This window comes from Lodderomyces elongisporus, chromosome 7, assembly GCF_030384665.1.
Source record: "Lodderomyces elongisporus chromosome 7, complete sequence".
NCBI lineage: Eukaryota > Fungi > Ascomycota > Pichiomycetes > Serinales > Debaryomycetaceae > Lodderomyces > Lodderomyces elongisporus.
The window spans coordinates 622,735-637,280 of NC_083679.1; the positions used below are offsets into that span (position 1 = coordinate 622,735).

At 38.6% G+C, this 14,546-nt stretch overlaps 5 protein-coding genes across 5 annotated transcripts; 2 read left to right on the plus strand and 3 right to left on the minus strand. All coding sequences in view use genetic code 12, as the record gives it.

Annotated features, from left to right (window-relative positions):
- Positions 1-233: 233 nt before the first annotated feature.
- On the plus strand, positions 234-2,363 carry PRT1 (Translation initiation factor 3 subunit b; the record flags this gene model as incomplete). The annotated part of the gene is made up of 1 exon (XM_001523561.1): positions 234-2,363. The coding sequence occupies one exon, from the start codon at positions 234-236 to the stop codon at positions 2,361-2,363; it is 2,130 nt and encodes a 709-aa protein (XP_001523611.1).
- Positions 2,364-2,562: 199 nt separating this feature from the next.
- PVL30_005164 (uncharacterized protein) lies at positions 2,563-2,829 on the minus strand (the record flags this gene model as incomplete). The annotated part of the gene is made up of 1 exon (XM_061119664.1): positions 2,563-2,829. One exon carries the CDS (start codon positions 2,827-2,829, stop codon positions 2,563-2,565), a length of 267 nt encoding a protein of 88 aa, XP_060975647.1.
- Positions 2,830-3,552: 723 nt separating this feature from the next.
- CRN1 (Coronin-like protein crn1) lies at positions 3,553-5,935 on the plus strand (the record flags this gene model as incomplete). Its single annotated transcript, XM_001523562.2, has 2 exons — positions 3,553-3,557; positions 3,745-5,935. 2 exons carry the CDS (start codon positions 3,553-3,555, stop codon positions 5,933-5,935), a joined length of 2,196 nt encoding a protein of 731 aa, XP_001523612.2.
- Positions 5,936-6,062: 127 nt separating this feature from the next.
- Positions 6,063-10,823, minus strand: IQG1 (iqgap- protein; the record flags this gene model as incomplete). The annotated part of the gene is made up of 1 exon (XM_001523563.2): positions 6,063-10,823. One exon carries the CDS (start codon positions 10,821-10,823, stop codon positions 6,063-6,065), a length of 4,761 nt encoding a protein of 1,586 aa, XP_001523613.2.
- Positions 10,824-11,394: 571 nt separating this feature from the next.
- Positions 11,395-13,214, minus strand: PVL30_005167 (uncharacterized protein; the record flags this gene model as incomplete). Its single annotated transcript, XM_061119665.1, has 5 exons — positions 11,395-11,436; positions 11,504-11,518; positions 11,572-11,650; positions 12,313-12,349; positions 13,166-13,214. 5 exons carry the CDS (start codon positions 13,212-13,214, stop codon positions 11,395-11,397), a joined length of 222 nt encoding a protein of 73 aa, XP_060975648.1.
- Positions 13,215-14,546: the final 1,332 nt, after the last annotated feature.

Sequence of the window (14,546 nt, forward strand, 5' to 3'; positions counted from 1 at the left end):
AAAAAAATTAAGAAAAAAGCGAGAAGAAGCGGAAAAGTGAGAAACAAAAAGAGGCAAAGAAACAGCGAAAAAAAAAAAAAATTGAAAAAAAAATATGGTGAATAAATCGAAGAAGCGAAAATTTTCAAAAAAAAAAAAACAAAAAAAAATTACCTATAAGGCGGTTTATAACGACGTTATTATAGCCATTTACTCCATTTACTTTACCACCACTATAACCGCCAAAACTGGAGATGTCTATTAACGAAGAAGAGTACCTTCGCTTAGAAGAGGAAATTGATTTAGGTGACATCGACTTCACCGACTTGGAAGAGCAATACGAGGCAGACCTTGGATATGATAACTACGTTATTGTGGATGGTGCACCTATTGCACCAGAGGCAAAAGTGCCTATTTTGATCAAGGTTCTCAGAAAACTTTTCAGCACTGCAGGTGAGATTGTTGAAGGAGACGAGGGGATCTTTATGCCAATGGAAAACGGCAAGTCCAAGGGTTTCCTTTTCATCCAATACAAGAATGTAGCGGATGCAGACACTGCCATTAAGAAATTGAATGGTAAAAAATTAGATGCGCAACATAGATTGTTGGTGAATAGATTGTCCGATATCGAAAAGTACGGATCCGTATCTGGCGAATTCAAAGAGCCGGAGATTGAACCATTCCAATCACATGGATTTTTGCAAAGTTGGTTGCAAGATGAGCAAGGTAAAGATCAAATTGTTTTGCATTTCAACGAGAGCGTTGGTGTCTATTGGAACAAGAAAACATCTGAGCCAGAGCCAGTTATTGAACCAAGACGTGGTTTTACTTCTAAATATGCCAAGTTCTCACCAAAAGGTACATACCTCTTTTCGATCCACCCACAAGGTATCCAAGCATGGGGTGGTGCTGATTTCCACAGAATCAAGAGATTTTTCCATAATCAAGTGAGATTGGTTGACTTTTCACCCAATGAGAAATACATGGTGACCTTATCACCATTACCAATCACCTTACCCGATTCCACTGCCGAGAGAGCCCAATTCCCATTCGGGCCAGAGAGTGAAGGTCACAAGTTGGTTATTTGGGATATGGAAACCGGCGAACCAGCAAGAACCTTTGCGTTGCCACCACATCTCGAGAACCAGAAGGAAATGCAATGGCCTTTGGTGAAATGGTCATTTGATGACAAGTACTGTGCTCGTCAAGGACCAGATGCGTTGGCTATCTACGAGACACCAAGCTTCCAATTGTTAGAGAAGAAATTGGTCAAGATTGATGGTATTCAAGAGTTTGAGTGGGCACCAGCAGGCGTCAAATTGCACAATAGCAAAGAGGCAAACGAGCACCTCTTGTCGTATTGGACACCTGAAAGTGCGAACCAGACTGCCAGAGTTGCGATTATGCAGATACCAAGCAGACAAGTGTTGCGTACAGTCAACTTGTTCCAAGTTAGTGATTGTAAAATGCACTGGCAAAGCGAGGGTAAATTATTGTGTGTCAAGGTTGATAGACATACCAAGTCAGGTAAGACCTTGTTCTCGAACCTTGATTTCTTTAAAGTAACTGAGAGGGATATTCCAGTTGAGAAGTTGGAGTTGAAGGATGTCATTGTTAACTTTTCATGGGAACCAAAGAGCGAGAGGTTTGTTACCATCAGCAGGTTGGACGATGGTAATCCAAATCCAGCTATTCCAAAGAACTCAATTACTTTTTACGCAGTTGAAGAAGGTAAAGGTAAAAACGCCAATTCCAAATATAAGGCATACAAGCAAATCGAGAACAAGCATTCTAACACTGTTTTCTGGTCACCAAAAGGTAGATACGTTGCAGTTGCCACAATCTCGAGATCCTCAGGTGAGATTGAGTTTTATGATGTTTCATTTGATGACGAGACAAGCAAGAAAGCTGCACCAGCTAATGTCAAACTCTTGAAGACCGACAAGTACAGTGGTATGACGAATATTGCATGGGACCCATCAGGAAGATTCTTGGCTGCTTGGTCTTCATCATGGTTGCATACTATAGAAAACGGTTACAGAATTTATGAGTTTACCGGAAACTTGTTGCGCGACGATTCTGTTGATCAATTCAAGGAATTCATTTGGAGACCAAGACCAGAGAGTTTATTGACCAGTAGTGACAGAAAGAAGGTGCGTAGTAACTTGCGTGAATACTCGGCACAATTTGAAGAGTTTGACGCCATGGAGGCCGATGCTGCTGTTAGAGAAGCTATCTTGGCCAGAAGAAAGGCTTTGGAAGACTGGAGAGCATACAGAGCTAAGCATGCTGGAAAGAAGGTGCAAACAAGCAAGGTGCAAGCAGAAGTCATTGAAGAGATTAAAGAAGAGATTGTCGAAGAGAAGGAAGAAATTGTCGAATGAGCTTAATTCGTTTTCTTGTTTCCTCCCAATTGTATTAAATACGTATGCATGTATGTATATATGTATGTATGTGTATATGTATGTATGTAGCCATGCATTGTATTGTACTCCATTGTATCTTATAGCACTGGATTGAATTTGCATCTATTTACATTATGCATTATATAAAAGAATATTACAATGATATAGTTTAGTTATTCTATGTGGATTTTGTTTTCAATTGCAAGCCATGCCATTTCTTGATCTCATCTTTCAATGTTTCATTGACCAAACGATGTTGTTTGATCATGGGAAGTCCTTTGAATTTAGCACTTTCCACGAGAATAGCAAACATCGATCCACATCCACCAGAGACATCTTGCACTTGTAATCTCAGTGGCTTGAACTCTTCATTCAAAATGTTGTATATCTTTGTTTCGTATTCGCCCATGGTACTCTCTTCATTCAGATCCAGCAGTGAATACATCCTGCGGTAGATGAGATTTGCCGGCAAGGATGTCATCATCGTCATCATCAGCAGCAGCAGCAGCGGCAGAGGCAAAAGGGGAAACAACATCAGGTTGTTCCTTAAAGCGAGGCTTCGTCTAAATTGAGATCTTAACATTTGTAAAACTTTGAACTTTGTTCGAATTAAAAAAAAAATTGAATTGTAAAGATAGCTGTCGGATAAGTAGAGTTAGTGTATCGTCTAATGAAGTTGTAGATGTTGATACTCGAGAATATCCGCTGAATGAGATGCGGCAGCCGAGATTTCAAGTTGAAAAAAATGCAGGATTCTAAAAGAATATCAAAACAATTACTAATTGCTTTCACGACATTAAACGCTACTGATATGTCATGACACGACTTATTCTTTTTTCCGGAATTCATGTGGAGTATATCAAGACTATTGGAAATGTCGCAGATTGTGCACTGTTGTCGCAAAAAACAAGTAAATAATATCCACGACACTTGCTACGCATTGATATATGCGGAAGTTCGTTGACATTTTGAGGACGTTTTGAGGACGTTTCGTGGACGTTGTTAGCCGCTAACTTTGTATTTTGTATTTGGAATAGTCGTTTTGTAGTTTTATTTTTAGTTTTCTCCAATTTGGATTTACCCACAAACCAAAAGATCAACAAATACAAAAAAAAGCTAACAAATTAATAATCCAAAGTCAATTGATTCACCACCTATTACTTTCAACATGAGGTATGTGTAATAACTAAAATCTTATATGGTCCAATTTTCTAATTCTTTCAATTTCTGTTTTTTTTTTTCTTTTTTTTTTTTCGCTTTTGTTTTCGGATATTTTGGTCAATTCCATTCTCCATATACATCTTCTTTTACATTTTCACTTAGTTACTGACTTGGCTGTTTTTTTTTTAAATCGATTTAGTGGTAAATTTGTTAGAGCTTCGAAATACAGACACGTATTTGGCCAGGCAGCCAAAAAGGAATTATGCTATGAGAATTTGAAAGTAACAAAGAATGCGTGGGATTCAAACATCATCCAATCAAACGGACAGTACATCTCTGTCAATTGGGATTCTTCTGGTGGTGGTGCGTTTGCGATAATCCCAGTCTCCGAGGTTGGTAAAGCACCCGATACGGTTTCTTTGTTCAGAGGTCACAAGGGTCCTGTTTTGGATACCGCTTTCAATCCTTTCAACAAGCAAGAAATAGCGAGTTGTTCGGATGATGGCAAGGTTTTGATTTGGAAAATACCAGAGGATTATTCTTTCCATCATTATGTGGATGAAAACGAGGAAGTTGTGGACATAACCGAGCCTGTCAAGGTGCTTCTGGGCCACACAAGAAAAGTGGGGCTCATTGAATACCACCCATGCGCTGAAAATGTGTTGGCATCGAGCTCCTTAGACTACACAGTCAAAATATGGAACACCGAGACAGGAGAAGATGTAATCACCTTGCAGCACAAAGATTTGGTTACTTCTTTTGCATTCAACTATAATGGCTCACTCTTGGCCACTACTTCAAGGGACAAGAAAATTCGTATCTGGGATATCAGAACAGGTGAAATTGTATCTGAAGGGTCTGGACACACAGGTGCTAAACCTTCTAGAGTTACTTGGCTTGGTAACACCGATAAGATAGTTACTACTGGGTTTTCGAGGCTTTCAGATCGTCAAGTGGGAGTATGGGACATCCACAATATCGAAAAAGGTCCGATCGATGGGTTCTTGGTGGTTGATGCATCTTCAGGAGTTTTGATTCCTTATTTTGATTCCGAGACGTCGATTCTCTATATTGCAGGAAAGGGGGATGGAAACATACGGTACTACGAATTTGACAATGACAGCAACATCTTGTATGAGTTATCGCAATATGCCTCAACCGACCCACAAAGAGGATTTGCCGTTATACCAAAACACGCCGTTAATGTAAAAGATAACGAAGTTGTGCGCGCATACAAGACTGTTCTCGATAATGTGATTGAACCCATTAGTTTTATTGTTCCTAGAAGATCAGAATTGTTTCAACTGGATATTTTCCCAGATTGTCCATCCACCAAGCCAGCACTCAGTGCCAAGGAGTGGTTTGATGGAAAAACAGTCAATGGTCCAATATTGATGACAATGGAAGCAGTATATGAAGGCAAAGAGCCAACTTTAACAGAGAGTAAACCACCTGGCTCGTCGTCATCTATCAAAAAAGAGACTAAACAGACAGAGGAGCCAAGAAAAGAGGAAACTAGTAAGGACGATTTGGAGTCAAAGAAAGAGTTGACGAATTTAGCTGTCGACACTGATGTTAAAGAGCCTCAACAAAGAGAAATTGGTGTTTCCAAACCTGACCAAACTCTTGACAATGTGTTGAAAGGATCGAAAAAGGTGGATGGCTTACTAGACAAAGTAGGTGACCAATCAGACGATGAAGATGATCCTAGTAAGTCTAATGACGAGGACGACGAAAGCTGGGAAGATGTTCCAAAACCAGAGATTAGAAAGTCGGGGAACTCGCTTGTTAAGGATACTTCTCCCGTGTCCAAATCCGAATCTGTGACTGCATCTGAATCAAAGAAGAGCGATTCAGAAAGCAGTGGCGATGATAAAGTGATCTCAAAGGACAAAGTAGCTGATGTCAGGGACGAAGAGAAGGAAAAAACACCCGAAGTAAGCACAAAAGATGGGCTGAATGTTGAAAACGCAGACATTAAGGAAAAGAGCGCCAACGCTCACACTCACACCACTACCAGTACCACCCCCACCACCACCAACAACAACAACAACGACAACATCAGCAGCAGTAGCATCAACAGCGCTAATAATGCAAAGGCAGCAGCAACAACAACAACATCAACAATATCAGCAAACTCTTCCGATGCAACAGTACACTCACCAGGAAGCTCCATTTCCGATTCAAAGACAAAGGAAACGGAAACATCAGAACAATCAAAAGATCAAGATTCAAAGAAAAAGCCAACTTTAACATCCACTGTTGAAAGACTAGCATCACTTGTTGAGCAACTTCAGAACCAAATCTCAAAGTTGGAGGAAATCAATTCCTCAAAGGAGGAAAGGTTACAAGCCTTGGAGAAAAAATTAGACGCCTTGAACTCCGCTTAATATTTTAGCGAACGTCACATATATGTATTATTGACCCCAAATATATGTAGATATCTATCTATCTATATATATACGCAGGCACACAAGAGAACATACACGTATATAAATATATTTTAGTTGTACTATTCTAGTTTTGACCTTGAACATCGTAGAATGTCTTGAATATGAATGCTGTGATGTTGCCCGAGTCGAATACAATGTTATTGCTGCACAACGAAAGCTTGGGCTTATTCTCATACTGTAAAGCTAACAACTCGTCAAGAGTGACGATAGCACTTGCACCAGTAACAACAACAGAACCCTTGGCAACTTCGATTGTGAACTTGCCAACTTCATGACAACTGAATATAAGTTCAAGCTTATTCCGTGGAGCATCGTAGCCATAGCTTAAAAGCACATTTTGCTCCATTAGCCTTTTAGCCGAAACTATACGAGAGCCAAACTTTGGTGTCTTGTTGCGCCTACGTAATTCTCTGTGGTAAAAATATTGCTTGCTGAAAAGCGGAATGATGTTGAACAACTTTTTATCCTTTGGTATCACTTGAGAGTCAACAAGAATTTGGTCAACATGTCTTTTGTACTCCTGCAATTGCTTGCGCAAAAACTTTTCCTTATCAGTGATTTTCTTGCACGTCATTTCCAACATTTTAATCTGCTCAAATCTAGTCCATCTCTCGGTACCTTTTTTCCTTATATCATCGGATATTTGATTTAGCAACTCTTGGAATGAATTCTTTCTTGTCAAATGACCCATTGTCTCTAGCTTCAAAATGTCTTCCAAACATTTTCTTTTCAACTCATGATAAGTCACTACTTCGGTGTTTCCAATCACAGCTTTTGAACGATGTCCCGCTTTAACATTATTATCCTCATTCTCAGCATTCAATATCTCCTGGAACTTTTGTTCATCCGCAGGTTTGATTCCTGAGATCAATAGCTCCAACAAATCGTCTCCTTGTTCTTGCACTCTCATTATGTAGAGCAAACATCTTTTTGCTTGTGCAAACAAAAACTTGGTCTTTGTATCCGTTATTGACTCATCCAAGGCAGACGAGTTCAAGGCAAATGTCAATACGTTCAAATCGTTTAAAATGACAAAGTCGTTGGAAGAGCTAACGATGCTATTGAGGTTACTCATCACTGTAACAAGCTGGTCGTTAAAATCGGGGGCCATAGTTTCAAGATTATTAGTCACGATTCTTTCGAGGAAAATCATTGAATTTGCCTTTATCTTGACATATGGTTTCGTAGTACTCATGAGGTCCTCATATTCGCCAATGTCATATGCATCGCTTTGTATGTCTATAATTTCTTGGATAAGCAATTCAGCAGGATCGCTCATCGACAATATGTAATCGTTAAGCGGCTTCAAGAAATTGTCGCTAAATGGATGCATACTGAATAGCTGTAGCAAAACTCTATACATTTGGTGAAGATTAATCTTCTCCTTGGAATCCTGTTTCAACCGAATACCGTAGTTCTCAGGTGTGTTAAATATAGATCCAATATAGTGCTTGAAAAACACAACGCCAGCAACAGCCATGTGTTGTTTACTAGATTTTTCAGGATAGCGTGATTTTGAGAGTACATATGCTTCACGGCATAGAACACGTATATGGTGTGGAATTTTGTCAACACATTTTTGCACCTTGCCAAAAAACTCATGGCAGTGTTCCCTTAAAGAAGTCAAGTTTCGAACAAATTGAGTTGAGACCTCAGGGCATCTTATGGCTTCTTGTGGATCACTAGTAGGCTTTTTCGTGCTGGTTCCGGTAACCCTGATTTCCTTGGCAATGATTGTTGAAAGAATTGAGGTAGGATCACTTTCAAAATCAAATTCGTCATCCTCAGTCGTTTGAATAACAAACGCACCAAAAAGAGCCTTCAAATGCTGTCTTTGAGATGTACGACTATTGAAATGAGCCAAATACTCTATCCAGTATGTAAAATGGACTTTTGTAATATCACTCAAAGTCTGAGATTGAACAATGTCATTTTGCATAAGGGTGAGTATAAATTTGATAAAGTAACGCTCCTCTCTAGAATGAGTGCTTGTTGAGGTTTGTTCATATGCAAAGATTTGCAAAAGACAAGTAAACAAGTCGCGGTATTGTTGACTGTTTTTAAATTGATGATGGTCAAAAGATTGAAATAATCGACCCCAATACTCCGGTCTAGTCTGCAAGAGATACACTAGGCGCTGGTAACATTCTATTCTTGCCCGTATGGTCTTGCTCAAACCCTTAAGGTTCATTTCCTCTGGTAGCCTCATACTGTGCCTAAGATGATTCAGCTTGGCAAACTCATCAACGGTAATCTTGTTCTTGTCCAATAAAGTAAGCTTAAAGTCAAAGTTTTCGATTTCTGATTCCAAGTTTTCGTTGATCTTGGACAATTCAACAACACGTTCTCTTGAACGGGATAGCTTGCGCTCTTCTTCAATATCTGCCTCCGTTTCAATCAACAAGAATGCAAATTTACGCACCACAGGTAAAGTTGGCTGCGTATTAGAAATAAATGCACGATACGCTCTTTGTGCCAATACTTTTCTTATTATAGCTTGAGCATGCACTATTTCCGGCACACGCTGATGGTAATATTCGTTTACGGCATCAAATGTACGTCTAGTACGCAGACTTCGGACATATGATTGCAAGGTAATAATTTGATCAATGTACAGGTACACATCATCAAGAACCACTTCTTTTTGATAACGAGAAAGTATACCACGAAATAAAGTCTGCACAGGAAGCACAGATTTATGTTCAAGCATCTGTAGCTCTGCTTTAACCGCATGGAACTTAGCTCTTAGTTGTTTACCTCTTGCAATGGCAAATAACTCATTGATTGCATCATCCTCATGCATTAGTGTGATTAAAACGCCATTGCATATTCTAGTTCTCGAAATTGCACCTCTGCAAATGCTTTGAAAATCTATTATTTTTCTTTTGCATGAACGGATTACACTATGCTTGTAGTTGATCTCATCAATCACCAAATTTCTTTTGGCCATTGCTTGCAATTCAACGATACCACTAATATCGTCAAATGCCACTGTTGAGTATTTTGAGTAAAGCTTGGCACGGATGATTGATTGGAAATCGATCATATTTGTATGAAAATCCTTGCTTTGTAAAAGCACGATACTGGTTAATTTCGAAACTTTTTTCATTCTAACGATCGATTGCAACTTGACAGTTTGATATAGAGAGGTTTCTAATTCCAATTTTTGCTTCGTTTCTTCCAATTTATTTCTCACCATAAATCCTCGGCATATGCTTTGCAATTGCTCGGTTTCGTCGAAAGTCTCTTTAGAAGAAACCTTTGGTTTTTTGCTCATCAATAGCTTGCGACGTATGATTGATTGTAATTGCACCAACATGTGGTTATGACCTTGCAATTTATCTCTATGTTTATGAATTGTTAATCTGCGCACTTTGGCACCTCTAAGAACAGATTGGAAAGTAGTTAACTCATCACAAAACGATTTAAGAAGAATCCTGTTGGCAAACATTGAATAACGAAAATTGGCACCACGGCAAAGTGCTTGCAATTTGACAAGGTATGGACTTACTTGTTCAAGCTCAGTTCCAGATCCGGTAAAATCACGATTCCGTTTGATACTTTCCTGCTCTTGCAGCAAAGAAGTGTTGATGCGGGTTTTTGGGGGTATGTCGACTGGTCTTGTCGTCTTTGATGGTGACTGCAATTGTTTTGATGGAGATTTTGGAGTATCAATGAATGGGCTTTGGTCAACAACACTACGTGTTCTCGCTTTTGAAGAAAGCTTTATAGGTGAACTTACTGCATCCATGAATTTGGTGTCACCGTCAATTCCAATATCGGCACCAGAAAATTTCGGCAATGGTGCACCTACCAAGGCCTTATTTGCAGCTTTAATATCATCCTGAGTGAAAGTCAATACATTGACTAAATCCTTCATTTTAGGGTACCTCGAGTCACTCCTATGTAAAATATAGCTTAGTGCATGCAAACAGAACCAAACTTTGGGAATATTCTTGGCATCATAAAGGTCGGTGAGTTCAAAGCGAAATAAATCCGGCATATTCAAAAAATCTAGCAAATGGAAAAATCTATTGATGTTCTCTGTATGCTTGAACTGCAATCTAGTATCATCTGTAAAGACTTTGCGCTGCGTCGGTAATATAGCATTGGCTAATTTAGCTAGATGGATACCGTTTCGAATGTATGGGATTAGTTCTACTGCAGTCTGTTCAATTTGGTCATCCAAGACTTCTTGTAGCCAGAGTTTTATCGCCTCTATTCGACAAAGATATTCGTACCCAGGAGAAGTGTGATCCCCTGGAACACCCGCGGAGTATTTTGTCGGCGAAGAACTTGGAGTAGTTCCCGGAGTTCTCGGAGCATGAGCTCTGGAGTTATATGAACCAACAACTTTGGATGGAGATTTGTTCAATATTTTGCGATAGTCTTGTTTAGCCCAACTTGGAGTTTCATCAGAGCTGGTGGTTGTAGCAGCAGCCGCTTGATATCTTTCACGACGAGACGCAATGCCATCAAGTGTTGTTTTTGTTTTTGTTTTTGTTTTTGCTGCTGCTGTTGTTGTCGACGACGACGACGATGACGATGACGATGATGGGGGTGATAATGAGGAGGATGCCTTAGGGGAAGCTGATATAAATGACGAAACGGTAGCAGACGGCGTACCAAATGCAGTTGAGGTAAATACATGCCTTGTAGAAGGCCTATTTCTAGTGGGTGACACATTCAACTCTCTTGCTAACTTATCTAGGTCCAGATCAAAAGTCTCCTTCAGCTTCAAATTTGACGAATATCCATCAATATTATGGCGTCTTGTCGGCTGCAAAACCTTGTTGGGAGTTCGTTGGCTATTATAGTATGACATTATTTATGTTGAAAAGGTCCCTTTAGTACCTTAGTTTGGGAAAGGGGACGGAGAGATGGGACGGAGAAGGTAGGGTATTGGTCGAAGGGGGATGGGGGGGGGGTGAGGGAGGAATGGGTTGAAAAGAAGAAAGGAACGGAAAAAGGACGCAGGGAAGAAACTGTGAAAGATTAGTAATAAAAACAAAATTGCAAGTGAATGAAGTGTAACTGGAACTTGGCTTCAGATATTCACACTTTCCGTGAATACTAATCTTGTAGAAATTGGTATAAATATGTTTTGTTTTGTTTAGTTTTGCTTGGTTTTCCCCCATTTTATCCTTTTTCTTTTTTTGAGTACATCGTGTAGTTATTCTTTTGTTCCTGGGGAATTGAGAGCGGAGGAAGAAAGCAGCGTTTCGAAGCGAAATCTCATATACCCAATTCGGAGAATCCGAAAACAAAATGTTTCTTTTTTTTTTTTAATTTTTTTTTAATTTTTTTTTTCTATAAAAAAAAAAACAATATAGAAGCATGCACTGTTGAAGTGTGAGCAACTTACGAGACAGAACGTGTACTTAATTCAAACTGTATCAGGTCGGATAGTAGGTCATTAATTCGGTAATTCTACAAGACTATTAACTTTAGCTTCTATTTAGAATCTGGTCGACATTTATGTTCTCCCATGAGTGGTTCACATACTTGTGCTTTGCACGACTTTACTCATTCCTTCGTACGCTACCAATCGTCAACCTTCAAGTTGGTCTCACGTGTATGCTAACACGTGATACCGTCAAGTGGCTTATAATTATATCTTGATTCTCAACACCCTCTCTTAAGTGTAAGTCACTTGACATCATCATGTCATTTCCATTCATCATCTCTTAAATAAACCGATCATTCACAATGATAAAAAAAATGATTTGACTTGAATTAAACGTCATTCAATCAAACAACCAAAAAAAAATATCATTGCTAATTTCAAAACCATAATTTCAATTCTCCAATTAAGTCATTCATGTTAAGACAAATTCCTTAACATATTCACTTTAACGAGAAACAATCATATCTGCTTCTTTACATAATTACCAAGCAGATCAATTGTGTAACCAGGCTATTTTCATTAGCCTTCAAAAGTCTCCAAAAATCCCAGCCATGGGAAGAGTCATCATTGACTCACAAGGACATATGGAAGTGATGTGATATATCAATATCCGTCTCTAGTCTAACTTCACCATATGTCCCTTTAAATTCCTAATAAATCTTATGACCATTTCTTTGATCACATATTAGTGCAGCGAGTGCGTCCGCGGTACACTAATTTCTTTTAACATTAAACGCACCGTCTAGTTGTTCGTCACTAACGGGCCCTGACACTCTTGTCTATGTGTCCATGTAATTAATAAGTAATACTTCTAAACTGTATTCTTTTTACGTATCCTATTGATCGTTCATTGCCAATACGGATTCAGAGGTGCATTTCTCGTAGTCTTCTAAGTAGGCTTCCATACCTCCTAGGATGTAACTTGCCCTCAATCATAACATATACTGGTACCTCCAGTAACCTTAACATCGGATGTGTTTTCACCCGGATAACCTTAACATCGGATGTGTTTTCACCCGGATAACCTTCATTATTTTCTTTCTCTAAATGTATATTTCATACATTTCGTTGATCGACAGTATCAGATTCTAGAATCACTTATTGGGGTCAAACATATATTTCAATAGTTTCCCTCTCTGAATCTGAACTGTCTGATCAACAGGATCAGATTCTCAAATCACTTCTTGAGATCAAACATATATTTCAATAGTTTCCCTCTCTGAATCTGAACTGTCTGATCAACAGGATCAGATTCTCTTGCCAATACCTTCCTTGCTTTTAAAAGATATTAAAACTATTTTATGCAGTTCATATGCATCATCAACTCATAAAAATCCTTATGAGTAACACTATGTTTACCATGTCTCTTTTCCGTTGTGAAACTATGGAAAAACATTCACTTGATGGATCAGACATTCCATCACACATAATTCAATAAATTTAACTCCTTAGCTGGTTTCATTGATAATCACAATTCAATAAACCTCGGCTATTAGAGTTCACACTGAAATTATATATATAATCGTATATATATATTCAGTCACACATTATCCCATTCTGGATAATTCGGGATACGAGTTTGAGTATTACACAGCATTTGTAATTTACCCTTCAAGTTCCCTCACAAGCTGCTCTCAGCTTTCAACGAATGTGCATCCTTTTCTGCACCATTCGTAACAGATAAAACATTTTTCCCTTTCTATTTGACGCGAACCCATTTCAACGCCCTTTCCTGAAGAGTATATCTGCTCATATTTGACGGCCGTCCAATTCAGCACTGTTCAAATTCAAATTGCTATACTTTGACATGACTAAAAGGACACTATTTCCTAAAAGTTCAAGTCAATCTCGGGCAAACGATAGAATGACTACTCATGTCACCTATCCCAATAAGACCAGGTTTCATCCAATGAAACTTCAATCTTCCAAACAATGTTGTGCTTCACAGCACCACTGTTAACATGTAAGTTATCAAAAACCCAGAAAGCTTCCATTACTTCCAAAATGAGCATACTTCCATTCTGCTCGAACTAGTGGCCTTTCCACCTTTTAAATAGTAATCCTAGCTTAATTGCAAACAGTGACCGAACCAACAATCCTACTTATCACGACAAAGGATACTTCCCTTGAGACAATTCATCACTCTATTCATGCAGCTAATAATCTAACGTTAGCTCAATCACTTGACCAACATAATATAGACATCTCGAGCTGAAAACAAATATATCACTCAACCATTTACAATCGTCCTATCATCCTTTCATGCTTCACACCATCGTCGTTCATACGCCAACGTTGTCAGGGCTCATAACCTGTTGAAGTGTGAGCAACTTACGAGACAGAACGTGTACTTAATTCAAACTGTATCAGGTCGGATAGTAGGTCATTAATTCGGTAATTCTACAAGACTATTAACTTTAGCTTCTATTTAGAATCTGGTCGACATTTATGTTCTCCCATGAGTGGTTCACATACTTGTGCTTTGCACGACTTTACTCATTCCTTCGTACGCTACCAATCGTCAACCTTCAAGTTGGTCTCACGTGTATGCTAACACGTGATACCGTCAAGTGGCTTATAATTATATCTTGATTCTCAACATGCACGATTTTGCTACTATTTTTATTACTATCGCTAACACTAGTTATTTACGATTACAGAAGATATTAATTTTGAATTTCATGATGGAAATGTATACATATTAACATTAAAATCATAATCAACATTAAATACTAGATACCTCGACAAAGCTTCGCGTCAACAATTACTTTCTACGATGAACCATGAATTAAGTTGTTATAATGAGAACAATTTACTATTTCCTTTGTTTTTCCTTCTTGTTTTTTTTTGATTTTTAATCAATAGAGATCAATCAAGTCCATAATCCCATCTGAAACCCATTTTTTTTCTTTGTTTTGTTTTGTTTTGTTTTACCCATCACAATAAACTTAATTGAGAGTCGAATTCGAGGTTAGATGCAGAAAAATTTGAGAAAACGTGCTCCATCTTACTTAACTTCTTTTCTTCTTGGATCAAATGGGAACTGATTGTGGTGGATCCTGATTGAGTACAAAATTCAAGAAATGAAGTTTCAATTTCTCTCTCTCTCTTGTAGTAGTAGTAGAAACAGTAACAGTAATT